The sequence below is a fragment of the Pristiophorus japonicus genome, chromosome 5 (assembly GCF_044704955.1).
Source record: "Pristiophorus japonicus isolate sPriJap1 chromosome 5, sPriJap1.hap1, whole genome shotgun sequence".
In the NCBI taxonomy this organism is placed as follows: domain Eukaryota; kingdom Metazoa; phylum Chordata; class Chondrichthyes; family Pristiophoridae; genus Pristiophorus; species Pristiophorus japonicus.
In genome coordinates this window covers 169,526,508-169,553,723 of record NC_091981.1, presented here as the reverse complement: position 1 = coordinate 169,553,723, position 27,216 = coordinate 169,526,508, and the positions used below count along the sequence as shown (strand labels likewise).

The 27,216-nt window shown below is 43.4% G+C and overlaps 1 protein-coding gene across 3 annotated transcripts in view; it reads right to left on the bottom strand.

Annotated features, from left to right (window-relative positions):
- Positions 1-27,216, bottom strand: part of elp2 (elongator acetyltransferase complex subunit 2) — a 197,779-nt gene that overhangs the window by 142,263 nt on the left and 28,300 nt on the right. For 2 of the 3 annotated variants that reach the window (XM_070881084.1, XM_070881085.1), the window contains exons 4-5: positions 26,407-26,563; positions 1,905-1,982 (exon numbers count right to left, since the gene is read on the bottom strand). In XM_070881084.1, the coding sequence (XP_070737185.1) occupies positions 1,905-1,982; positions 26,407-26,563 (235 nt within the window). The remainder of the gene's footprint in view (positions 1-1,904; positions 1,983-26,406; positions 26,564-27,216) is intronic. The other variant, XM_070881086.1, reaches the window with a different exon arrangement.

The following is a 27,216-nucleotide window of genomic DNA, read 5'->3' as shown; positions in this document are numbered from 1 at the left end:
CTCATAAAAACATAAGAAATAGGAGCAGGAGTAGGCCATACGGCCCCTCGAGCCTGCTCCGCAATTCAATAAGATCAGGGCTGATCTGATCATGGACTGAGCTCCACTTCCCTGCCCGCTCCCCATAACCTCTTATCGTTTAAGAAATTGTCTATTTCTGTCTTAAATTTATTCAATGTCCCAGCTTCCACAGTTCTCTGAGGCAACGAATTCCACAGATTTATAACCTTCTGAGAGAAGAAATTTCTCATCTTAGTTTTAAAAGGGCAGTCCCTTACTCTAAGATCATGCCCTCTAGTTCTAGTCTTCCCCATCAGTGGAAACATCCTCTCTGTATCCACCTTGTCAAGCCCCCTCATAATCTTATACGTTTCGATAAGATCACCTCGCATTCTTCTGAATTCCAATGAGTAGAGGCTCAACCTACTCAACCTTTCCTCATAAGCCAACACCTCATCTCCGGAATCAACCTAGTGAACCTTCTCTGAACTGCCTCCAAAGCAAGTATATCCTTTCGTAAATATGGAAACCAAAACTGCACACAGTATTCCAGGTGTGGCCTCACCAATACCTTGTATAACTGTAGCAAGACTTCCCTGCTTTGATACTCAGTAGGTTCGTTCGAAATTTCAGCCTTCGCAAGCATTGTTCATCACTGAGTTCCAGGAAGGAGAACTGATGTCTGTAGACCCTTTGAGGCCTCCTTCCCCCAGGTCTGTGTTGGCCACCTCCCATGGCAGCTGGATGATGTCCTTCTACCTGGTCCTTCTCTGCAGGCTGTGGCCCAATATGTGATGGGGGAGTTCAGCATATCTGACCCTCCTCCTGACGCCATCTCCATCCTGGCCACCCTCCCTACATGGAGGTCTGCGCACATCTGCAGACCCTTCTCTCTGCTGGGCAGCCATGGCTACTGCCTCCCTTGCCCGCTGCCTCTCTGCACGTTGCTGATGGCGCTGCCTTCTCCTGCGTGCCGCCCTGTGTCTGACAAGGTGTACAAGACGTTCCCCTGCCAACACTGATCCCATTGTGTGTGAAGGCTGCACCCTGACACGCAGGCCTCTGGAGCACAGAATGAGGCTACAGGCCTCCACTAATCACAGAGCGAAAAGTCCTGCAAACACTCCAAAAATGATAAAGAGCACTCAGCAGGTTAAAGAAATCCACAAAACCAACAACAAAAGTTTGTAGAAAAAATACCGCTGATCGCGGAAATCTTCCACTGTCCTCCTCCAGTGGTGTCGAGTATAACGGCAAAGTGTACCAACCCAAAATACTGGAGGGGGGGCACTGTCCAAAAACACCCTCTTTTTATACCTGAATATGGGTGGCGTGGCCACATAGCAGTGATGCACACCCTGATGATGTCACCATGGCCGCAAGCCCCTTACTGGAGCAGTAGTTGGCGGCAGTCCTCACCGCTGAAACCCCCCCCCAATATACGTGGGGGGGCACAATCGGCCACGACGCACCGGCCAACTGATACTGCCAAATGGCCACTGAAAACCCATGGTAACGGTCCTTCCCGGGTCCCTGAATTTCAGCCCCCCAATCTCTATGTTTAAATATCCAGTTCTACTTTTTCCACCACTCCTCTCTAATTTTTAGCAGTCCCACTTTGCTCACCTTCCCACACTCATCTTAAATCACTTAATTCTCTTCTATTTTCCCACTTGCTCTTGCTTTAAGCCCCTTTTAATTGCATTTTTCTTAGCCCTCTCCTCTTAAAAATCCTGTTGTGCTTAGTTAAAATCTTAATAAGGCATAATGCCATTTCTAAAAACTATTTACATAAAACCCATATTGTTTTAAAATATATCCTCAACTCACCATAAGTAATGTCATCAGAGATCTACCAGCAATCTATGGGAGATCTACTAAAATTCCAATTTGTCAGCACTTACCATCACTGCCTGGCAATCGGGCTAACGCGACATCCATCATAAAACCATTTCCGAATGACAGTGTTTGTATACATTCACCTAGCCATAAACAAATTATGCTATTTAGTCTTGCATTTTGTGACTTGAAATACTTGTAAAAAAGATGAGGAACATATAAAATAATATGCTATACAATCATATAATGGCAATCACCATGCAATGTTCCCTTTAAAAATGTTTTGGGTGCGCGGCCCCTTTAAGGGGCTGCACGATGCATTCAAAATACCACACATGGGCGGTTTTCTTCTTTAAAAACCGGCTCACCGGCTGCGCAGGAGCTGCAGAGCGCTAAAGGGAACATTGTCACATGTCCAAACGGAATGCATGATGCAAGTTAATCATTTATGAATTGTTGTAATACACTGATAGTTCTCTAAACTTCCCAAGATTACAAAAACAAATGGGAACAATCACACTGCTTCGCTCTGCCAGAATTGTTAAATCTATTTTTAAAAATAAATTCACAACTCTCACAATAAACTCAATATTCTGAATCATCTGTTGGCGTGCATGATAAAGTACAACATCCCCACTGACACCTGGGAGTCCCTGGCCAAAGACCGCCCTAAGTGGAGGAAGTGCATCCGGGAGGGCACTGAGCGCCTCGAGTCTCACCGCTGAGTGCATTCAGAAAACAAGCGCAGGCAGCGGAAAGAACGTGCGGCAAACCTGTCCCACCCTCCCTTACCCTCAACGATTGTCTGTCCCACATGTGGCAGGGACCGTGGCTCTCATATTGGACTGTTCAGCCACCTAAGGACTCATTCTAAGAATGGAAGCAAATCTTCCTCGATTCCAAGGGACTGCCTATGATGATGATGATGAATTGTACACATCAATGTGAGGGTTAATAAGAAGCATGTCTCATTTCTGGGATCTCAGCAGAGATGGAATAAAATGGAAGTGCTACAACACAGCGCAATACATGGCTTCCTAGAGTAGCTCCTTCTAAAAACCACCTTTTATATATTATCACTATACCTCATGAAAGTGCATTATTCTTGCACTGACCATTTTCTGCCTCCTATGTTCCTCCAACAGTTTCAACTTTGGAAGTTGAAACCTAGATTCAAAACTTGGGACTTTTGCAAAATGAGAATTAGATTTCATTCAAAATGTTATTAGTAATGGGACTAAAAGTCATTTGCAAAATTACCACATAGTGAGTATTCATCTCAGTAACTCTGCTGAGCTGCTTAGCAGAGATCGCAGAAGGAATGGGAGAAAAATAATTTATTTTTTAAACTTACAAAACACATTTACTCCAAGTTGCTATGACAAATCATTTTATTAAGACAGCTTAGAAAGGCAATGTCTTTGGAGAAGGTTTCCAACCTACCCTCTTGCCTAGAGACCATTTAGAGATTTCAAAAAGAACAGACAATTAATTTCAATGAAGATAGCACAAGCTTTAAAAGAAATATTCACTGCACACACTTGAATACTTGAGTAGTCAGAGACCAAGACCAACTGTGAACTTTTTATTCATGAATCTTGGCTGTACAGATAAGACGACACCACCAGCTACTGCTAACTAATAATTAATTAGAATGTGATTAGGCTGCTGAAAGTCAAAAAAAAGCAGAAAACTATTCAATTTCAATGAACAGCACTCCAAAACAGTCCAATCCAGCATCATTCCAAAGGAAAAGGAAAATACAACAGATGCTGGAAATCTGAAATAAAAACAGAAAATGCTAGAAATGCTCAGCAGGTCAAGCAGCATCTGTGGAGATAGAAACAGAGTTAATGGCCTTGAAATTACAGTGTCTTTAATGGTGAGGCTATCCTTCTGAAAGGCCACGCAATTTCTGGGTTTTCGTGCATGCACAAAAATCCAGAACTAGCGATTTGTCAAGGACTGGCAAAAGCAGGCATAGGGTCTGCTTTCATCAGAGTAAGGGTTATTATAAACCTTAAAATAAATGAAACTTTAATTTTTATTGTATTTGGTGAAACGAATGGAGTTATGAATAATATTGAAATTTAGAACATTTATATTTCTTCGAATTGACTAAATTGTTCAATTATTTGGGGATTCCATTGCGTGTCGGTAGGGGATTCTGTTGCTAAATGACTGCAATGGAATCCTCCTTTCTCATTGGAGGACCGGGCCCACATGATCCAAGGCTTCCGAACCACCTGCGCCCCTGGGATCTGTGGGTCTTTCTGCCGCTGTACACATGGAAGCTTGAGATCTGAACTCTCCGCAGCTTGGACGGAGGTGCGGAAATGTTTTGCGGGTCGGAGACGTACTCTGGAGGTACACCACTGACTGCAATTTCAGGGCCATTGCTTAAGGTCAATGACCTTTCATCAGAATTGAAGTTGATCCATAGCAATAGCACTGACATATTACATATAAATCAAGACTTTCATTTACTTGTACTTCTTTCAATTGACCAGCCGACCAATGAGGATAAAAGCAGCAGGCTGCAAGCATCGCAAGACCAACAGGGATAAAAGCAGCCAGCCCAACAGCACCAACCGACTTGGGAGTGGGATAATTAAAAAGAAATCAAAGTGTGACATCACAGGAAAGCAGGGAAGTGCTTGGTTGGTCAGTATTTTTCTTGGGCATTGGTTTAAATTAAGAGCCGGGATTAAAAATTAGTAACTTCAAAACTTAATTAATTAAATAATATATTCGAGATGGCAGGGGAGAAGATGTATTACTGCTGTAGCATCATCATCAGCATGTGGGAGCTGGTGGACACCAATGAGGTCCACGGCGACCACATCTGGGTCAGTGTTGGTTGCTCGAGGAACGTTGGCTCCGTGTTAATGAGCTGGAGTCCGAGCTGCGGACACTGAGACACATCAGGAGGGAGAGAGTTACCTGTGTTCCAGGAGGCAGTCACACCCCTTAGATTAATTAATTCAAATTTGGTCCGTGGTCAGGGACAGGAGAGTGTGACTCTGAGCGAGGCAGGTCTGGGGACCCAGGGCATAGTGATGCCTCAGCCCTTGCTCTTGTCTAACAGATTCGAGGCTCTTACTCCCTGTGTGGACGAGAGCAGGGACTGCAGGGAGGATGGGCAAACTGACCATAGCACCGTGGTACAGGGGGCCATTCAAGTTGGGGGAGTAAAAAGAAATGTAGTAGTGGCAGGGGACAGTATAGTTAGGGGATAGATATTGTTCTCTGCAGCTGATTGTGAGCCCCAAAGGCTGTGTTGCCTTCCAGGGTTAAAGACATCTCCTCTGGGCTGTAGAGGAACTTGGAGTGGGGGGGAGAGGGGCAGTGGAAGATCCAGTACCAACGACCTAGGTAGGACTAACAAAGAGGTTCTGCTGACTGATTATGAGCAGCTAGGGACTAAATTAAAAAGCAGCGCCACAAAGGGAATAATCTCTGGATTACTAAATGAGTCACAAGCAAATTTGCATAGGGTAAATCGGATCAGAGAAATTAATGCGTGGCTCAAAGAATGGTGTGGGAGGAATGGGTTTCACTTCATGGGGCACTGACACCAGTACTGGGATAGAAGGGAGTTATTCTGTCGGGACGGACTTCATTTGAACCAGGCTGGGACCAGTGTCCTGGCGAATCAAATAATTAAGGCTGTAGATAGGGCTTTAAACTAAATAGTGGAGGGGGAGGGATCCGGTGAGCGGAAATTTAAAAAGTCAAATGGAAAGGAGAAGGCAAAAGTGCAGAGTACCGATAAGGGTAATGATAACCAGAGTGTGACAGGAAGGGACAGGGCGTATACACATCAGACAAAATTAAAAGCTCTATATCAGAACGCACAAAGCATTCCCAACAAAACAGATGAGTTGAAGGCTCAAGTAGAAATAAATGGGTATGATCTGATTGCCATGATCGAGACGTGATTGCAAGGTGACCAAGGCTGGGAACTGAATATTCAGGGGTAGTTGCCATTTAAGATAGGCAGAAAGGAAAAGGAGGTGGAGTAGCTCTGTTAACAAGGGATGAGATCAGTGCAGCAGTGAGAAATGAGAAATGATATGGATAGTGAGAAATGATATTGGTTCAGAAAAATCAAGATGTAGAATCAGTTCGGGTGGAGATAAGAAGTAATAAAGGAAAGAAGTCACTGGTGGCAGTGGTCTACAGGCCCCCAAACAGTAACAACACTGTAGGACAGAGTATAAATCAAGAAAAAATGGAGGCTTGTAACAAAGGTATGGCACTAATCATGGGCAATTTTAATCTTAATATTGATTGAACAAATCAAATTGGCAAAGGTAGGCTTGAGGAAGAGTTCATGCGGAATGGTTTCTTGGAATAATACGTTGTGGAACGAACCAGGGGGCAGACTATTTTAGATCTGTTAAGAGCAACATAGAAACATAGAAACATAAAAACATAGAAAATAGGTGCAGGAGTAGGCCATTCGGCCCTTCGAGCCTGCACCACCATTCACTAAGATCATGGCTGATCATTCCCTCAGTACCCCTTTCCTGCTTTCTCTCCATAACCCCTCGATCCCTTTAGCCATAAGGGCCATATCTAACTCCCTCTTGAATATATCCAATGAGCTGACATCAACAATTCTCTGCGGTAGAGAATTCCATAGGTTAACAACTCTCTGAGTGAAGAAGTTTCTCCTCATCTCAGTCCTAAATGGCTTACCCCTTATCATTAGACTGTGTCCCCTCGTTCTGGACTTCCCCAACATCAGGAACATTCTTCCTGCATCTAACCTGTCCAATCCCATCAGAATTTTATCTGTTTCTATGAGATCCCCTCTCATCCTTCTAAACTCCAGTGAATACAGGCCCAGTTGATCCAGTCTCTCCTCATCTGTCAGTCCTGCCATCCTGGGAATCAGTCTGGTGAACCTTCGCTGTACTCCCTCAATAGCAAAAACGTCCTTCCTCAGATTAGGAGACCAAAACTGAACACAATATTCCACGTGAGGCCTCACCAAGGCCCTGTACAACTGCAGTAAGACCTCCCTGCTCCTATACTCAAATCCTCACGCTATGAAGGCCAACATACCATTTGCCTTCTTCTCCGCCTGCTGTACCTGCATGCCAACTTTCAATGACTGATGTACCATGACACCCAGGTCTCGTTGCACCTCCCCATTTACTAATCTGCCGCCATTCAGATAATAGTCTGCCTTCGTGTTTTTGCCACCAAAGTGGATAACCTCACATTTATCCACATTATACTGCATCTGCCATGCATTTGCCCACTCACCTAACCTGTCCAAGTCACCCTGCAGCCTCTTAGCGTCCTCCTCACAGCTCACACTGCCACCCAGCTTAGTGTCATCTGCAAACTTGGAGATATTACACTCAATTCATCTAAATCATTGATGTATATTGTAAATAGCTGGGGACCCAGCACTGAGCCCGTTGCACCCCACTAGTCACTGCCTGCCATTCCGAAAAGGACCTGTTTATCCCGACTCTCTGCTTCCTGTCTGCCAACCAGTTCTCTATCCACGTCAGTACTTTACACCCAATGCCATGTGCTTTAATTTTGCACACCGATCTCTTGTGTGGGACCTTGTCAAAAGCCTTTTGAAAGTCCACATACACCACATCCACTGGTTCTCCCTTGTCCACTCTACCAGTTACATCCTCAAAAAATTCTAAAAGATTTGTCAAGCATGATTTCCCTTTCATAAATCCATGCTGACTTGGACCGATCCTGTCACTGCTTTCCAAATGTGCTGCTATTTCATCTTTAATAATTGATTCCAACATTTTCCCCACTACTGGTGTCAGGTTAACTGGTCGATAATTACCCATTTTCTCACTCCCTCCTTTTTTAAAAAGTGGTGCTACATTAGCTACCCTCCAGTCCATAGGAACTGAAACATAGAAACGTAGAAAATAGGTGCAGGAGCAGGCCATTCGGTCAGCTGTGGGGACACTTTATGAAAGTCCAGCTGTAACAAGCAAAATGTTGTTGAGCAATGTCGGGTGCAAATTGCAATCAGCTAATGTAGGGGCGAACACCTAATGGTCATATACTGGTCCAGCGGGCTATCCAATGCTGTAGCCTGTGTCCCCGGGACCAGAACGCTGTATGTATCATTAAAGTGTCCCCACAGTTGACAGAAGTAGACAAGCCGCACAGTAAACGATCCCCGGAGAGCAGAGGCACCGGTAGCGATACCCTGCCTCAGATCGGTTTAACATTGCAGGCACCCGATGGCATGAACCGCCACAGGCCAGAAACAGTAAACTGTGCCTATGCTCGTAGTCGGCTACCGTCGCCCACCACCCGGGTGCAAAAGGCGCAGCCCACAAACCCACTCGCCACCACAGCTATGCCCAAGAGCGAAGGGTCACCCGCAACATCTTCTCCGAACGGGACCTGGACCAGCAGGATGCCAAACTAGAGAGTGCTCACAATGGTGCCTTCAAGGAAAGTAAGTCAGCAGTCCCATGCGAACTGCTACACAGACAAAGTAGCCCCACCGCCGCTTAGACGAAACGCTCACTCGCTCAGACCGTTTCCCAGGGAGCAGCAGTGACAGTGTGCAAACGAAAAGGACAGGGAGGTCACAGACACATCAGTTGTCTTTGGGCCTGCCCGACACTAGGAGTAACGGCAAGAGCCCTGAGCTCCGCCAACTCGAGCAAAATGAGCTCACCTCACCCACAGACCCACTAGCATGGGGAGCTGCGCCACCACCAGACGACCCGGATCTCATCCGGCCGTGCTGGAACTAGACTGTCCTTGTGTACTTGCACTGATATACCTGTACTCATCGTGTAAATGTACCACAGAAAAAGAAACACAACTGTAATCCACCCAACAAATGTACCAAGATGTAAATGTAAACCCCATGTGATGAACTTGAATGCAATTTGCATGTAACGGGCCATTAGCATGATCTCTGTGTGGTGGTGGGGGTGGAGGGGGGGGGCGGGCAGAGAATGGAGTAGTCATGGACTCACAACCAGAAACCACGGGGATCTCCACTGGCAACAAATCTCACTACCAACCCACCCAAGCTAGAAGCGACCCTCCAATGGTCAACCAGGAAGAGCAAAGCCCAGGTCACCGTCAATGTACAAGTCAATTTGCATTAAAGACTTGGCGGGAAGTGATGTTATGTATGTAGACCATGTATACTGACTGTATAGTCACATAAGGTGACACTAGGAGTAATGGCAAGAGCCCTGAGCTCCGCCAACTCGAGCAAAATGAGCTCACCTCGCCCACAGACCCACCAGAGGGCACTGCGGTGGGAGACCTGAGGGTCACCTGCATAGGTGTGCAGGGCACAGTATAAAAGGCTGCCCACATGCTTGTGCATCACTCTGGAATTCCAATAAATGGGACTAAAGTCACACCAGCTCAAGTACAATACTAGACCTTGTGGAGTCATTCATAAGAGTATTAAAGACATACACCCTGGATTCCAATCCCTCCCTCAGTCTTTTCCGCTCCCTATCTGCGACCTGGTGCCCAAGGCCTACCCGCCTGACGGCCAACCAGCCTCTCAATCTGGCTGGCTCCGGCCGGGTAACGGAGAAAAAAAATGTTCATCAGATCCTGCAATTAAATTTGGCAAGGCCCAAGGTAAGCCTGTTTTTTTGGGTTTTCCAACCTCAATCTAGCCACCCCCCGGTCTTCGACTAAAAATGCAGCCCCCAAGTATTTACAGCCACAGAATGCTGAGATTTGTGGATGCAGCCATATTGATATTATTATAACTGTCCTACAAGGGAATATACATTAAATGGTACGACACTAAAAGCGCAGAGGAACAAAGGGAGTGCAGATCCACAGATCCTTGAATGTAGCAGGCGGGTAGATAAGATGATTAAGAAGGCATATGGAATACTAGCCTTTATTCGTCGAGGCATGGAATAGAGGAGCAAAGACTTTGGGCCCAAGTTTCCACATGATTTGCGCCTGATTTTTAGGAGCAACTGGTGGAGAACGGACTATCTTAGAAATCGCAATTCTCCACATTTTTTCTTCTGCAGTTCTAGTCAGGTAGAACAGTTCGACTTTGGAACAGAATTTTTTCTTCAAAAGGGGGCGTGTCCGGCCACTGACGCCTGATTTGAAAGTTTCCACAGTGAAAACGTATTCCAAACTAACTTCGAATGGAGCAAGTGAAGATTTTTGTAGAACTGAAAAAACCTGTTCTACACATTAAAAAATCAGGCGCAGGTTACAAATTAGGCGTCCAGAACGAGGTGAGGTGGGGGGGGGAGGGGAAGTCATTAAATTCGACAATAAATCCTTATTTATACTTCTACAAATATTATACAAATAAATCCAACCTGAATAAACATTTATAAGCAAAGAAAAGATTAAATAAACCATCTTCCTACCTGTGTGAAAGTGCTTCAGCCAGGGAGAATGCTGCAGGCATTCGTTCCCGTGGGGGGGGGGGGAAGGAGGAGACGGCCGTTCGTTCCCGCGGGGGGGGAGGGGGGAAGGAGACAGTGAGAAGGCTGCAGGAAGCCTCAGTGCTGATGTGCTGATGGCAATGTGCTTTTATTAAAAAATGTTCAAAAATTAAACAGCTACAAAGAACTACAAAAATGGCCGAGTGCCAATGTTTCCTTCACACTGCGCGTGCGCGAACGCTCCAACGTGCACGCGCAGCGTTGCCGGCAGGAAAAAAACTAATTTAAATGGTACCCGCCCGCTCCCACTTACAAAATCGGCGCGAGTGTAGGCTCCGCCCCCCTGGGCGCCACACCAAACAGACAAGGAGCTGCAGGGCTCTCCAGGATCGCGTGTTTTTTTTCCGGCGCTGTTTTAGGCGCGAAAAACGGGCGCCCATCTCGGAGGGGCGCCCGTTTTTTATCGTGTGGAAACTTGGGCCCTTTATGCTTGAACTGTATAAAACACTGGTTAGGCTAGGCTGTAGCTGGAGTACCGTGTGCAATTCTGGTCACCACATTACAGGAAAGATGTGATTGCACTGGAAGGAGGCCATTTCGACCCATCATGTCCACGCTGGCCGACAAAGAGCTATCCAGCCTAATCCCATTTTCCAGCTCTTGGTCCGTAACACTGCAGGTTACGGCACTTCAAGTGCACATCCATGCACTTTTAAAATGTGATGAGGGTTTCTGCCTCTACCACCCTTTCACGCAGTGAGTTCCAAACCCGCACCACTCTCGCTAAAGAAATTTCCCCTCAAATCTCCTCTAAAACTCCCCCAATTATTTTAAATCTAATGCTGCCTGGTTATTGACCCCTCTGCTAAGGGAAATAGGTACTTCCTATCCACTCTATCTTGGCCCCTCATAATTTTATACACCTCAATAAGGTCTCCCCTCAGCCTCCAAAGAATACAAACCCAGCCTATCCAATCTTTCCCCATAGCTAAAGTTCTCCAGTCCAGGCAACATCATCGTAAATCTCTTCTGTAGCCTTTCTAGTGCAATCACATCCTTCCTGTAATGTGGTGACCAGAACTGCACGCAGTACTCTAGCTGTGGCCTAACTAGTGTTTTATACAGTTCAAGCATAATCCCCTTGTTCTTGTATTCTATGCTTTGGCTAATAAAGTCAAGTATTTCGTATGCCTTCTTAGCCACCTTATCTATCTGTCCTGCTACCTTCAGGGATCTGTGGACATGCAGTCCATGGTAGCTTCGTTCCTCTACATTTCTCAATGTCCCACTATTTAATGTGTATTCCCTTGCCTTGTTAGCCCTCTCCAAATGCATTACCTCACACTTCTCAGGATCGAATTTCATTTGCTACTGTTCTGCCCACCTGACCAGTTCATTGATATCTTCCTGCAGTTTACAGCTTTTTTTCTTCATTATCAACCACACAGCCAATTTTATTATCACCTGCAAACTTCTTGATCATAACCCCAACATTCAAATCTAAATCACTGATATATAACCACAAAAACCAAGGGACCTAGTACTGAGCCCTGCGGAACCCCACTTGAAACAGCTTTCCAGTCACAAAAACACCCATCAGCCATTACCCATTGCTTCCTGCCTCTAAGCCAATTTTGGATCCAACTTGCCACTTTGCCCTGGATCCCATGGGCTTTTACTTTCTTGACCAGTCTGCCATGTGGGACCTTATCAAAAGCCTTGCTAAAATCCATATACACTACATCAAATGCACTACCCTCATCGATCCTCCTTGTTAACTCCTCAAATAATTCAATTAAGTCAGTCAGACACGACCTTCCCTCAACAAATCCGTGCTAACTGTCCTTGATTAATCCATGTCTTTCTAAATGAAGATGTATCCTGTCCCTCAGAATTCTTTCCAATACTTTTCCCACCACCGAGGTTAGGCTGACTGGCCTGTAATTACTCAGTCGATCCCTTTCGCCCTTTTTAAATAAAGGCACAATTAGCCAGAGAGGATTGGAAAATGATGGTCAGAGCCTCTGCTATTTCCCCTTTTACTTCTCTTAACAGCCTGGGATACATTTCATCTAGTCCTAGGGATTTACCCACTTTCAAAGCTGCTAAGCACCTTACTACTTCCTCTCTCACAATGTTTATTTCATCCAATATTTCACACTCCTTCTCCCTGAATGCAATGTCTGCATCGCCCCTCTCTTTTGTAAAAACAGACGCAAAGTATTCATTAAGAACCATACCCACGTCTTCTGCCTCTACGCACAGATTACCTTTAAGGTCTCCAATAGGCCTTACTCTTTCTTTAGTTATCCTCTTGCTCTTAATGTATTTATAGAACATCTTTGGGGTTTCCTTGATTTTACTTGCCAACATTTTTTCATGCTCTCTCTTTACTTTCCTAATTTCCGTTTTAATTGCACCCCTGCACTTTCTATACTCCTCTAGGGTTTCTGAAGTATTGAGCCTTCAGTATCTGTCATAAGCCTTCCTTTTTTTATCCAGCCCTGTATGTCCCTTGACATTCAGGGGACTCTAGATTTGTTAGCCCCACCCTTTTTCTTTAAGAGAACATACTTGCTCTTAGCCCTTAGGATCTGCTCCTTGAATGCGTCCCACTACTCCGACACTGATTTACCTTCAAGTAGCTGTTTCCAGTCCACTTTGGCTAAATCCGATCACAACTTAGCAAAATTGGCTTTTCCCCAATTGAGAACTTTTATTCCTGGTCTATCTTTGTCCTTTTCCGTAACTACCCTAAATCTAACTGAATTTTGATCACTAGTACCAAAATGCTCTCCCACTGATACCCTTTCCACCTGCTCAGCTTCATTCCCTAAAACTAAGTCCAGAATCGCCCGCTCCATTGTTGAGCTTGTTACATACCGGCTAAATGCATTTTAGGAATTCCACACCCTCTATACCTTTCACACTAATTTTATCCCAGTTAATATTAGAGTAGTTGAAATCCCCTACTGTTACTGCCCTATAGTTTTTGCACTTCTCAGAAATTTGCCTATATATTTGTTCTTCTATCTCCCTCGGATTGTTTGAGGATCTATCATAAATCCCCAGCAATGGGGATTGCCTCTTTTTTGTTCTCCAATTCAATCCATATCACCTCATTTGATGATACTTCTAACATATCATCCATTCTCACAGATGTAATTGTTTCTTTAATCAATACTGCGACCCTCTTCTTTTTTAACCCCCTCAATATCCCGCCTGAAAACCCTGTAACCAGGAATGTTGAGCTGCCATACCTGCCCTTCTTTCAGCCATGTGTCAGTAATGGCTATAATATCACACTCTCAAGTGTCTATCTGTGCTCTCAGCTCATCTACCTTATTTCCTATACTCCTTGCAATGAAGTATATACCATTTAGTACTGCCAAACTCCATTGTTGTCTATTTTCTAGCCCTTGTTTCCTCTCTTCCAAATTCACGTTCTAGTTTTTACTTTCCAATTTCAGCTTTGCTTCTCGGGTTCCCATCCTGCTGCCAAGCTAATTTAACCCCCCCACCCCCGCCAGGATATTTGTTCCGGCTCTTTTGAATGTTAAACTAGTAAGATAGCCGGGCGGGGGGGGGTCTATAAGAAACGTAACCAGCCTCAATATAAACACAACAGGAAAAGAGAGCACAGGAAAGAATAAAGGGAGCAAGTGAATAAATAGAATTATAGAACAGAAGTCTAAAAAGATGGTTAAACATAAAGTGAGAGGAAATCCTATTAAAAATGAGTTAAACTGTCTGTAGAGCAGTGCACACATGTCCGTAATAAAACAGGGGAACTGGGGGCAATCATACGTTGCGAGGAACCAGACATAGTAAGGGTTACTGAGACATAGCTGCAGAAAAATCAAGACTGGGAATTAAACATTGCGGCTATAGTATATTTAGAAAAGATAGAGAGGGAAAAAGGGGAGGTGGAGTCGCTGTACTTATTAGGAATAACAATGGCAGTAGAAAAAAGTGACGCAGCGATCAGCAAGACAAAAATACAATTCATATGGATAGAGATGAAAGATAATAAAGGATCAATCAACTACAACAATTGTATATCCTTGTCTGGCGTAAAATTAAAAAGGGGAAGATGGCTCAACCATGGCTAACAAGGGAAATTAGGGATAGTGTTAAATCCAAGGAAGAGGCATATAAATTGGCCAGAAAAAGCAACAAACCTGAGGACTGGGAGAAATTTAGAATCCAGCAGAGGAGGTCTAAGGGTTAAATAGGAGGGGTAAAATAGAGTATGAGAGCAAGCTTGCAGAGAACATAAAAACTGATTGCAAAAGCTTCTGTAGATATGTGAAGAGAAAAAGATTAGTGAAGACTAATGTAGGTCCCTTGCAGTCAGAATCAGGTGAATTCATAATAGGGAACAAGGAAATGGCAGACCAATTGAACAAATACTTTAGTTCTGTCTTCACTAAGGAAGACACGAATAATTTCCCGAAAATACTAGGGGACCGAGGGTCTAGCGAGAAGGGGGAACTGAGGAAATCCTTATTGTGTTAGCGAAATTGATGGGATTGAAGGCCGATAAATCCGCAGGGCCTGATAGTCTGCATCCCAGAGTACTTAAGGAAGTGGCCCTCGAAATAGTGGATGCATGGGTGGTCATTTTCCAATATTCTATAGACTCTGGATCAGTTCCTATGGATTGGAGGGTAGCTAATGTAACCCCACTTTTTAAAAAAGTAGGGAAAGAAAACAGGGAATTAGACTGGTTAGCCTGACATCAGTAGTGGGGAAAATGTTGGAATCAATTATTAAACATGTAATAGCAGCGCATTTGGAAAGCAGAGACAGGATCGGTCCAAGTCAGCATGGATTTATGAAAGGGAAATCATGACTGACAAATCTTCTAGAATTTTTTGAGGAAGTAACTAGTAGAGTAGACAAGGAAGAACCAGTGGATGTGGTGTATTTGGAATTTCAAAAGGCTTTTGACAAGGTCCCACACAAGAGATTAGTGTGCAAAATTAAAGCACATGGCATTGGAGGTAATGTATTGACGTGGATAGAGAACTGGTTGGCAGACAGGAAGCAAAGAGTAGGAATAAACGGGTCCTTTTCAGAATGGCAGGCAGTGACTAGTGGGGTGCCACAGGGCTCAGTGCTGGGACCCCAGCTATTTACAATATACATTAACGATTTGGATGAAGGAATTGAGTGTAATATATCCAAGATTGCAGATGACACTAAACTGGGTGGCGGTGTGAGCTGTGAGGAGGATGCTAAGAGGCTGCAGGGTGGCTTGGACAGGTTAGGTGAATGGGCAAATGCATGGCAGATGCAGTATAATGTGGATAAATGTGAGGTTATCCACTGGTGGTAAAAACAGGAATGCAGATTATTATCTGAATGGTGACAGATTAGGAAAAAGAGAGGTGCAACGAGACCTGGGTGCCATGGTACATCAGTCATTGAAAGTTGGCATGCAGGTCCAGCAGGTGGTGAAGAAGGCAAATGGCATGTTGGCCTTCATAGCGAGAGGATTTGAGTATAGGAGCAGGGAGGTCTTACTGCAGTTGTACAGGGTCTTGGTGAGGCCACACCTCGAATATTGTGTACAGTTTTGGTCTCCTAATCTGAGGAAGGACATTCTTGCAATTGAGGGAGTGCAGTGAAGGTTCACCAGATTGATTCCCGGGATCGCAGGACTGACATATGAAGAAAGACTAGATTGACTCGGCTTATATTCACTGGAATTTAGAAGAATGAGAGGGGGATCTCATAGAAATATATAAAATTCTGACGGGATTGGACAGGTTAGATGCAGGAAGAATGTTCCCGATGTTGGGAAAGTCCAGAACCAGGGGTTATAGTCTAAGGATAAGGGGTAAGCCATTTAGGAACGAGATGAGGAGAAACATCTTCAATTAAAGAATTGTGAACCTGTGGAATTCTCTACCACAGAATGTTGTTGAGGCCAGTTCGTTAGATATATTCAAAAGGGAGTTAGATGTGACCCTTACGGCTAAAGGGATCAAGGGGTATGGAGAGAAAGCAGGAATGGGGTACTGAAGTTGCATGATCAACCATGATCATATTGAATGGTGGTGCAGACTCAAAGGGCCGAATGGCCTACTCCTGCACCTATTTTCTATGTTTCTGTTTCTAGTCTACAGACCACCTAATAGTGGAAGGGAGGTGGAGGAAGAAATATGCAGACAAATTAGGGAAAGGAGTAAAAAACATAGAATAATCATCACGGGGGATTTCAACTAACCTGATAGTAATTGACAGAAGAGGTAGGTAAAGGGAATAAGGGAATGGGGTTCTGACTGTGTACAGGACTCCTTTCTAACCCAATATGTAAAAAGCCCAACAAAGGAGGATTCGCTATTGGATCTAGTAATGGGAAATGATAAGAGATCAGAGCAGATAAGAGAAGTAAAAGTAGCGGAACATCAAGGCAATAGTGACCACAATATAATACACTTTATGATAAGTGAGAAGGACATAAATGGGTAAAATCAAGGTAATAAATTGGAGAAAAGCTGATTTTGAGGGGCTGAGAACAGAACTTGGGAAAATAAAATGGGTGACAATATTGGCAAAAAACGATGTAGAACAGTAATGGGAAACATTTAAAACGGTGTTCAACAGAGTGCAGGAATAATATATTCCTCTGAAAGGAAAGAACAAACTAAACATTAATGAGACTCCATGGATGAATAAAGTCATAAGGAAACAACTGAGGGTAAGGAAAGAGGCATATATTAAGTACATAGACAGCAGGGGAGTGCCAGATAAGCATGAATAAGAAAAGATTAGGAGAGAAGTAAAAAAAAAAACAATTAGGAATGCAAAGAGGAACTATGAAATTAAATTATCAAGGAATACAAAACAAAATAGTTAAATATTTTACAGATGCATCAATAAAAAAAAGGAAGGTTGGGACGGGAATAGGCACATTCAGGGATAGACAGGATAATACCACAGGTAATGTTAAAGAGATGGTAGAAATATTAAACAATTATTTTGCTTCAGTATTTGCCAGGGAGATAGAACAGATGGACATGACATTGGATGATGAGATTAGTATTGAGATAAGTACATTTAAAATAAAGAAGGCATATATTGGGGCAGAAATTCCAGCCTCCCAAGCTCCGTACTGAGTGTGTATGGACCCGGGAAGGCATCGCAAAAGCCGGTTTTCAGCGCACAATGCATATGGCGCTGAAAACCGGCTTTTCCGATCTGTCAAGCTGGAGCTTGACAGATCTTCCGTATCTCCAGAGCGAGGACATTTGCAAGGGCAAGATTGCGGTACTTACCCATATCTTGCCCAGCAAATGTCCTCAAAACTCTTGCGCCTGATAAAAGCAGGCGCATAGCTTACTTTTACAGGCATAAGAGTTTTAAAATACACAAAAACATTTTAAAATAAAATTATAAAATCACATTTTATTGTTAAAAACCCTCCCAACTACGGTAAGTTTATTTTAAACCATAATTTAAAAAACTTTTTTAAAAATCGGAAAATATGTATTTTTTTAAATACATAAATAACTAATTTAAATTAATAAAAATATGTTGTGTATTTTTTCTATTTTTTATTATTGGTTTTGTGTGTTTTGGAGGTTGTTTCTCATTCATAATAATGGTAACTCCAATTTATTGAATGAGAACATACTATGCCTGATTGGCTGCCCAGAGCCATGTGACTCCAGCTCCAGGCCTGCGCACGTCCCGATGTGCATGCGCTGCAACGTGCAGTCAGAGGAAGTCTCAGGACCGGGAACTCACGTGGGTGCAGCAGGATAAGGTAAATGCGCATTTTTAAAAAGCTTTTTATCCAATCGCCCGCGGGAAGCAGCCGACCGGGATTTCTGGGTCATTAAATAAACTAATCAAACTCAAAGCGGATAATACTGCTAGTCTGGATGGATTGCATCCACACATTTTTTTAAAATCTAGGGAAGAGATAGCAGAAGCATTACTGCACATATTTAATAAGTTGTTAAAAAAAGGTATAGTGCCAGAAGACTGGCAGAAAGCTAATATTATAGCTATATTTAAGCAGGGGGATAACACATGTCCAGGGAATTATAAGAACATAAGAAATAGGAGCAGGAGTAGGCCATACGGCCCCTCGAGCCTGCTCCGCCATTTAATATAATCGTGGCTGATCCGATCATGGACTTAGGTCCACTTTCCTGCCCGCTCCCTATATTCCCTTATTGGTTAAGAAACTGTCTATCTCTGTCTTAAATTTATTCAATGACCCAGCTTCCACAGCTCTCTGAGGCAGCGAATTCCACAGATTTACAACCCTCAGAGAAGAAATTTCTCCTCATCTCAGTTTTAAATGGGTGGCACCTTATTCTAAGATTATGCCCCCTAGTTCTAGTCTCCCCTATCAGTGGAAACATCCTGTCTGCATCCACCTTATCAAGCCCCCTCATAATCTCGTACGTTTCGATAAGATCACCTCTCATTCTGAATTCCAATGAGTAGAGGCCCAACCTATTCAACCTTTCCTCATAAGTCAGCCCTCTCATTTCCAGAATCAATCCAGTGAAACTTCTCTGAACTGCCTCCAAAGCAAGTATATCCTTTCGTAAATATGGAAAACAAAATTGCACGCAGTATTCCAGGTGTGGCCTCACCAATACCCTGTATAACTGTAGCAAGACTTCCTTGCTTTTATACTCTGTCCCTTTTGCAATAAAGGCCAAGATTCCATTGGCCTTCCTGATCACTTGCTGTATCTGCATATTAACCTTTTGTGTTTCATGCACAAGTACCCCCAGGCCCCACTGTACTGCAACACTTTGCATTTTTCTCCATTTAAATAATAACTTGCTCTTTGATTTTTTTTTGCTTAAGTGCATAACCTCACAATTTTCCAACATTATACTCAAACTGCCAAATGTTTGCCCACTCACTTAGCCTGTCTATGTTCTTTTGCAGATTTTTTGTGCCCTCCTCACACATTGCTTTTCCTCCCATCTTTGTATTGTCAGCAAACTTGGCTATGTTACATTCGGTCCCTTCATCCAAGTCATTAATATCGATTGTAACTAATTGGGGTCCCAGCACTGATCCCTGCGGCACCCAACTAGTTACTGATTGCCAACCCAAGAATTAACCACTTATCCCGACTCTGTTTTCTGTTAGTTAGCCAATCCTCTATCCATGCTAATATATTACCCCCAACCCCGTAAACTTTTATCTTGTGCAGTAACCTTTTATGTGGCACCTTATTATAGACCAGTCAACTTAACATAATTGGTAGGAAAAATAATAAAATCCCTACTAAAAGAGAAAATAGAACATCAAGAAACCAAAAATAATATGAATAGTCAACTTGGATTTCAAAAGGGAAAGTCTTGCTTGACCAACTTCATTGAATTTTTTTAAAGAGGTAACAGAGAGAGGAGACAATGGTAATGCAGTAGATGTAATTTATCTAGATTTTCAAAAGGCCTTCGATAAGGTACCCCGCAATAGATTGATGAACAAGGTCAGAGAATGCGGAGTCAGGGGACAAGTAGCAGAATGGATTGATAGCTGGCTTCAAGACAGAAAGCAGAGAGTAGAGGTAAAAGGTAGCTACTCACAGTGGCAGAAGGTGGACAGTGATGTTCCACAAGGATCAATGCTGGGACCATTGCTGTTCACAATTTACATTAACGATTTAGACTTTGAAATCAAAAACACAATTTCTAACTTTGCAGATGACACCAAATTGGGGGGGGGGGGCGGGCAAAGATAGTCAATACTGAGGAGGACTGCAACAAATTACAGAACAACATTAATAAACTTGTAGAATGGGCATATAATTGGCAAATTAAGTTCAACACAGATAAATGTGAGGTATTACATTTTGGTAGGAAGAATAAGGAGGTCACTTATCACTTGGAGGGTGCGAGTCCAGGTGGGGTGTAGGAACAATGGGTGTACAGGTACACAAATCACTAAAAGTTGCTACACAGGTTAGCAAGGCCGTAATAAAAGCAAACCAAGCACTAGGGTTTATTTCTCGAGGTATAGAATTGAAAAGTAGCGAAGTTATGCTAACCCTGTATCGAACCTTGGTTAGTCCATACCTCGGGTTGGATTTTCTGGTTCTGTCTGCCTCTGTTTTTACCCCGGAGGGGCAGCAATTGCAGCGGTGAGCTCTTCTGGGTGGGTGGCCAGCTTCCAGCGCCCTGCGTGGCTTTTCGGGGCTGGTCTCAGCGGGGCGCAGAGCATTACAGCCCATAAGAGACGAGCTGGTGTGCAACGCCCCTGGTTGCAACACCGGCTCGATCTTTAAGTCCTGCCCGACCCGTAGCGCGCATTGCGAGCCCTGCTGGGACCTCCTGTGAATATGGGCGGTCCGACCTATAACGGCTGCAGAGAGATAAGTCATGTCAACCTCAGGTAAGTGTAATTGTTTTTTCTTTTTTTTGCGATTTATATTGTGGTCACATGGGCTATGTATTGGGAATGTTTATCGTGTTTTTTTTTCTCCCCATGCCTCTCTCAGAGTGCTCCCAGTTTAGCTCGCGATTTTCACATGCTCAGCTGGCCTTGCGCCCTAAGAGAGGTGTGCAACACTCCCTTAGCGCTCCGCCCCACATTCGGGCCCAGCAACCTAATTTTGCTGTTTGAGGTGCAAACTATTGCCGGGCACAAACGTTACTGCCCCGCCGCCATTACCGCCCCAAAATGAGCAAAGGCGAAAATCCTTAAGAGTACTGCGTACAGTTCTGGCTGCCATATTATAAAAAGAATATAGAGGCACTGGAGAGGGTGCAGAGAAAATTTACAAAGATGATACCAGAAATGCGAGGGTATACATATCAGGAAAGGATGAACTGGCTGGGTCTATTTTCTCTTGAAAAAAGCTGAGGGGTGACCTAATAGAGGTCTTTAAAATCATGAAAGGTTTAGAATGGATACAAAGAGTATGTTTCCACCTGTGGGGAAGAGCATAACTAAAGATCATCAATTTAAAATATTTACCAAGAAATCCAATAGAGAATTCAGAAGAAATGTCTTTACCCAAAGAGTCATGAGAATGTGGAACTCACAACCACAGGGAGTGGTTGAAGCGAATAGTATAGATGCATTTACGGGGAGGTGAGACAAGCATATGAGGGAAAAGGGAATAGAGGGTTATGCTGATAGATTTAGATGAGTAAAGACGGAGGAGGTTCGAGTGGAGCATAAACGCCGGAATGGACTGGTTGGGCCCAATGCTCTGTTTTGTGTTGTGTATAGCCTATGGAGAGTTACCTGTCCCTCACAGTTGTACAGTACTGTGAATGCTTCCCATGAAGGCCCATTGTGCAACTGGGTACACTCTTAACGGCTACCTTCCCCTGTAAATACTCATCTCTCGTGCTTAAATGCTTTTCTCCTGAACAAGTATTTTCAGCTACTATAGCTGCATGATGCATATTTAGTCACACCCACTATGGGTTCTATGCTGACACTTGCATAGCCCTTTATGCCCTTCTGGCAATTTCAATTCCTTACCTCTTCTAGTAGAGAAGACAGTGAATAACAAGACGGAGAGAACCAGCATAACAACAAGCATCCCAAACTCCATCCTCTTAACTCTTTGACAAGGCAGCGCAGAAAATTCTTGGCAGACAGCACATTGAGGGAAGAGATCGAGAAGTCACAGTCAAGGCCCCTTTTCATGGTTTGTACTAGAAATCTCCTGCAGGTTTTTCTCCTGCTGTTCGCTCACAGGCACCAAGGTATACCGTGAAGTACAATTCCATCTCGCTCATTCTTAAGTTAAATCTGAAGAGTTTGCAGCAAGACACCATTGTGACTTTTGTTCATTTTATCTTTCTCTGGGTGTGCCACATGAAGCTGAGTGGAGGACCAAGGAAGCCAGAACTGCAAGGGACAATGCATCCCTCACTAATTCTCTGAAGCACTACCTCCGAGGCATCCAGCCCAGGGGATTTTGAGAGTAAGCTGGAGCCAAGTGCACCAGATGATAGAGTAGACAGTGAGTGAGCAGGGGAAGGTGATGGCAGGGAAGAAACAGGATCTGCTGTCCAGAGAGTGAGCTCTCATCCATTTAACTGATGAGGTCACAACTTTGAATTTCAGGAGTCCTGCATTTAAAAGTATGATTTTTGTCGATCAAAAATCACTGCAGTCGTTGTAGACCATGCCATCCAATGTTCAACAGTTGATGGCCAGCGTGGAAGATTTACCACCCACGTCAGCACTGTGTTGATGCTAATCGACACAGTGCAATCCACCATGGAGGATATGCCTCCATGGTGGCAGTAGATTCCCCCCCATCTCCCATATCAGCAGTAGATTCCCCCCATTGCAGGGGCCCCTAACCCAGTTGCAGCATCATCATGGATGGTCAAACTACTGTCAAAGTGGCCCTGGGTACCAATATAAAATAGATTCTCCTCTAATCCTTGGAGAGGCTTGGTAATCAGATGACTAGAGCCACTGATGGGGATTTCAGCAATCTCGTTGCTATTATCAGATGTGCCAACACACAGGTCAATGGGTAGTCAGACAGTTCCCCGTTGTAGGGACATGCATGGAACGGGAACAAGTGATAGTGCTGTCTCTGAAGGTAACAGCATATTTGGACCTTCCAGCCACCCTCCTTCAATGATGGTAAATATGCCAGCAAGCAGGCAGAGCCAGACTGAGTTTGAGGGCCTCATCAATCCCAAGAGCATCTCACAGATAGAGAGCAGCCACCCACCTCAAATATGCCTGTTAGTGGGTGAGAACATAAAACAGCATTCGATTTGGTTACAGAGCACTTGTGATACACATGACTAATAATCATATACACAGATCAATTTAGGGCAAGAATATTGCACAAAAGCTGTGCTGTGTCCAGAGAAGGTTCTTGTTATGATGTTGGATAACCTTGGATATGGTATTGAATAATCTATCATCTGGTGACAAATATTGTATCTTTAGCAGTTCAGTAGGAGGTAAAGACGCTGTAGATGAAGAAATATTTGTGAGGACATGGTGAAGTTGTAAGGAGGACTATCCAGGTGGATGAGATATTAGGAGAAGGTCACCTCAATGACAGCCTGGCTAACAACTCCATCAGCTGCACGTTCAGGCTCCTCGTACTCCACAGTTGATCGCTTTTTTCATCCGGATGCATATTCGTGCCTCATTGGATGGCAAAACTGTTGAGCATGCAGATTACAATGATGCAAGAGACTTTGGTCAGATTCCCCTATCTAGGCATCTGAACCTCTGCTTTAACATACCTATGCTGCATTTGATGATGAGTCTGATAGATGCATGTACATCATTGTATCTGTCCTCAGCAAATTTGGTGACTGTCAGGAACCAGAGCTGCAGAGGGCAGCATTGGTCTCCTAGGAGTAAACGTTGCATAAAATAATGAGGGCACTGTGAACTGCCTTAAAGTAAAGGCATAATAACTGGTGCTTCTGATGTGGCATTTACCTGTACAAGTGATCACAAACAAACTGCAATTGAATGAGTGAAAGCCCTGACATTTCACAAATGCACAGGTTGTGTGTAGAATCATTCAGAGCCACATGGGTGCAATCAGTGACACCCATGGACTTTTGAGAATCCTGTGATGTAAAAATTAGTGCTCTTGCATGCCATTACTGGTTATCTATGGGGAAACTAATGAAGTTGCCAGTTGTGGTGTCAAGTTATTTAATTGAAACATCTGTGCACTGCAGAAGGACTGATGTACCCTGCAGCAGCCTGGAATGAGCCTCAGGCTTACAAGTGTAGAGAAAAAGTGATCCTGACAACCACTGGTAGTCCCCTGCCTTCCAGGAGTTTAGGTGCAATTAAGATTGTAGCATGCAGTATAACTCTACTTCATAGCCTGCCTGGTGAATCTTGGGGCAGACAAGCCCAGGTATAATTGGGAAGGCAATGACATGTATTTGCAGTCCTATGGTTGAATCTGACACAGAATCATAGAATGATACAGCACAGAAGGAGGCCATTCAGCCCATCAGGCCAGTGCCGTTCTTTGGTAGAGATATTCAATTTTTTCACTACCAAGTATTTATCCAATTCTCTTTTAAATCTGCTTCTACACTTGCAGACAGCCCATTCCAGATCACAACAACTCGCTGTGCAAAAAAATAAATGTTTCCTCATATCACCTCTAGTTCTTTTTCAATCATCTTAAATCTGTGTCTTCTGGTTCTTTTGTCATTAGATACAGTTTCTCCTTATTTTATCAAAACCATTCATGATTTTGAACAAAAAGCTTCTCCAGTCTTTCCACATAACTGGTACCATAATAATACATTTCTTCTGCACCCTCTCCAAGGCCATGACATCCTTCCAAAAGTGTGGTGTCCAGAACTGAACACAATACTCCAGCTAAAGCCTAACCAGTGTTTTATAAATGTTGCTTTTGACTCTATTAATAAAGCCAAGGATACCATATCATGCTTTTAACAGTCTTCTCAACTTGTCCTGCCATCGTCAAAGATTTGTGTACATACTTCCTCAGGTCTCTCTGTATACCCAAGTCCAGATCATTAATTATATCAAAAAGAGCAGTGGTCCTATATTGACCCCTGGTGAACACCGCTGTATACGTCCCTCCAGCCTGAAAAGCAACCGTTCACCACTGCCCTCTGCTTTCTGTCGCTTAGCCAATTTTGCATCCATGCTGCCACTGTCTCTTTTAATCCCCATGGGCTTCAATTTAGCTAACAAGTCTATTACGTGGTACTTTGTCAAACGCCTTTTGAAAGTCCTTATGTACAACATTAACCGCATGACCCTCATCAACTATCTCCGTACTTCATCAAAGAACTCAATCAAGTTATTCAAACACAATTTGCCTTTAACGGTTGTCTTCTCTGAAATATTGTAAATACAAAGGGCTAGACTTTTCCGAGAGCCTCTCAATGCCTGATTGCCCTCCCCAAAAAAAGGCTAATGCTTTGTGAGTAATGCTGGCGAAAATTTCCACTTTTAAGTTAAAACTAATCGCCCGGCGAGAAAATGGATCTTGCACCATTATTCTCGGCGGTTTAGGGGAAACGAAGTAAAACGGACATTTTTAAAAAAAATTTATTCTGAGGCTGGGGTTAGGCCTAGGGAGGGGGGGGGAAACTTAAAAAAAATTTCATGAAAAAGAAATAAAAAGTTAAAAAAACATTCCCAAGACACTTTTACACCTAATCGCCGTTTTACAATTTAAAAAAAATAAAGAACCTTTAACTTACCTTTCCTTGCAGAGTACTCACCTCCCGCCCTGTTTAAACAGCTTTTACAGGGCGGTTCCCTCGGCGATCTGGATGGGCTTCCGTTGAGGCCAAACTTATGCCCTGGCAATTTTCTCGACGGTGCACGCAGGTGGTTTGGTCCCGGCGGGCATTTTGAGATTTGGCTGATCCCATTGAAAAACTAAGTGGGAAACTTTCGGCGGGTGAAAAAACAGTGTGCAGCTGAGAAAATCGCCGCAAACCCGCCGAGAATGAAATGAAAGTTTAGCCCAAAAAGTTTACCATAAGGAGGCCTCTTGTCCTAATTTGTAGGTGTTAATGCAAAAATGGATAGCCCAGAACCCACTGCCGCAAACACTCTGGCCACATCAAAAATAAATGATCAGACCTCCCAAAAAGAAATTCAAAACCATTCTTTAAACTTCCAGACCATCCCTTTAAATAACTTTGCACTCAAAAGCAGCCTCCCAACCATGAATGCACAAATTATATGGGCAAAATAAAGCAACAGTATTGTGGTGTAAAAGGCAGGACATAGCACTGATGCTAAAATGACATCATGATATAATCAAACACCCGCCTATTTCTCCACCACCTATTCACCCAACAAGCACGCTGATTGAGCAGAACTGATTTCCACCCATATTTACATGCCATTACACCCGAGGTGCACTCACTTATGAGGCTTAATGGAGCTGAAAATCAGGGTTCATATGTCTTACATTTTTCCCCTTGTATGGGGTTGAGATTAAAACTAAATTTTAAAATGTATATACCTTGACAGCTATTTTTACCTGGTAAAAAAGAACAAAAACAATGGTTACAGGGCATCTAACGTTGAAGGTTATATAGTGATAATAGGAAATTTAGTGGAATGAGAATTCTGCATTGCCTTCTCATTTATATTTCACCCACCATATTTTCACTACTTTCATTTGCCATGAACCTACACAGTGAAATTAATAACTTACCCACAAAACCTTGTTTTGTCCAAATTTTTATAGAGGAGTCTGCTGCTGCTGAAGAGATCAGCAATTTTGGATGTTCATCCAAGCCAACAGTTTCATAAATAGCGGTTACAGCACACACAGCTCCAGTATGCCCTTCTAGTCGGGTGGATGCCGCAAACTGAATGGCAAAATAAAATAATTAATCATTCATAAAGAACACATGCAACAATTACTGTCTATTGTGTAACATAATGCTAATAAAGGCTGTAGAGGAAGCATGAGGCAGGATCTTGGAGGGATCTGTAGACAAGGATTTTAAATTTGATCGACTTGGGTACAGGGAGCCAATATAAATTAGCAAAGATAGAGGTGATGGGCAAAAAGGACTGAAAACTCAAAATGGTTGAATTTCAGTTTCAGATTGAGGGCGAGAAAGTTGGATCTCAAACCAGCGTACTAAGCTTAAATAAAGGAGACTACAAAGGTATGAGGGCAGAGTTGGCTAAAGTGGACTGGGAAAATAGATTAAAGTGTAGGTTGGTTGATGAACAGTGGTGTACATTTAAGAAGATATTTCACAACTCTCAAGAAAAATATATCCCAGTGAGAAGGAAAGAAAAGAGAGCCATCTGTGGCTAACTAAAGAAATAAAGGACGGTATCCAATTAAAAACGGGCATTCAAAGTGTCAAAACTAGTGGGAGGACAAAAGATTGGGAAGCTTTGAAAAGCCAGCAAAGAATGACTAAAAAAATGATTAAGAAAGGGAAGATAGACTATGAAAGTAAACTAGCACGAAATATAAAAACAGATAGCAAGAGATTCTATAGGT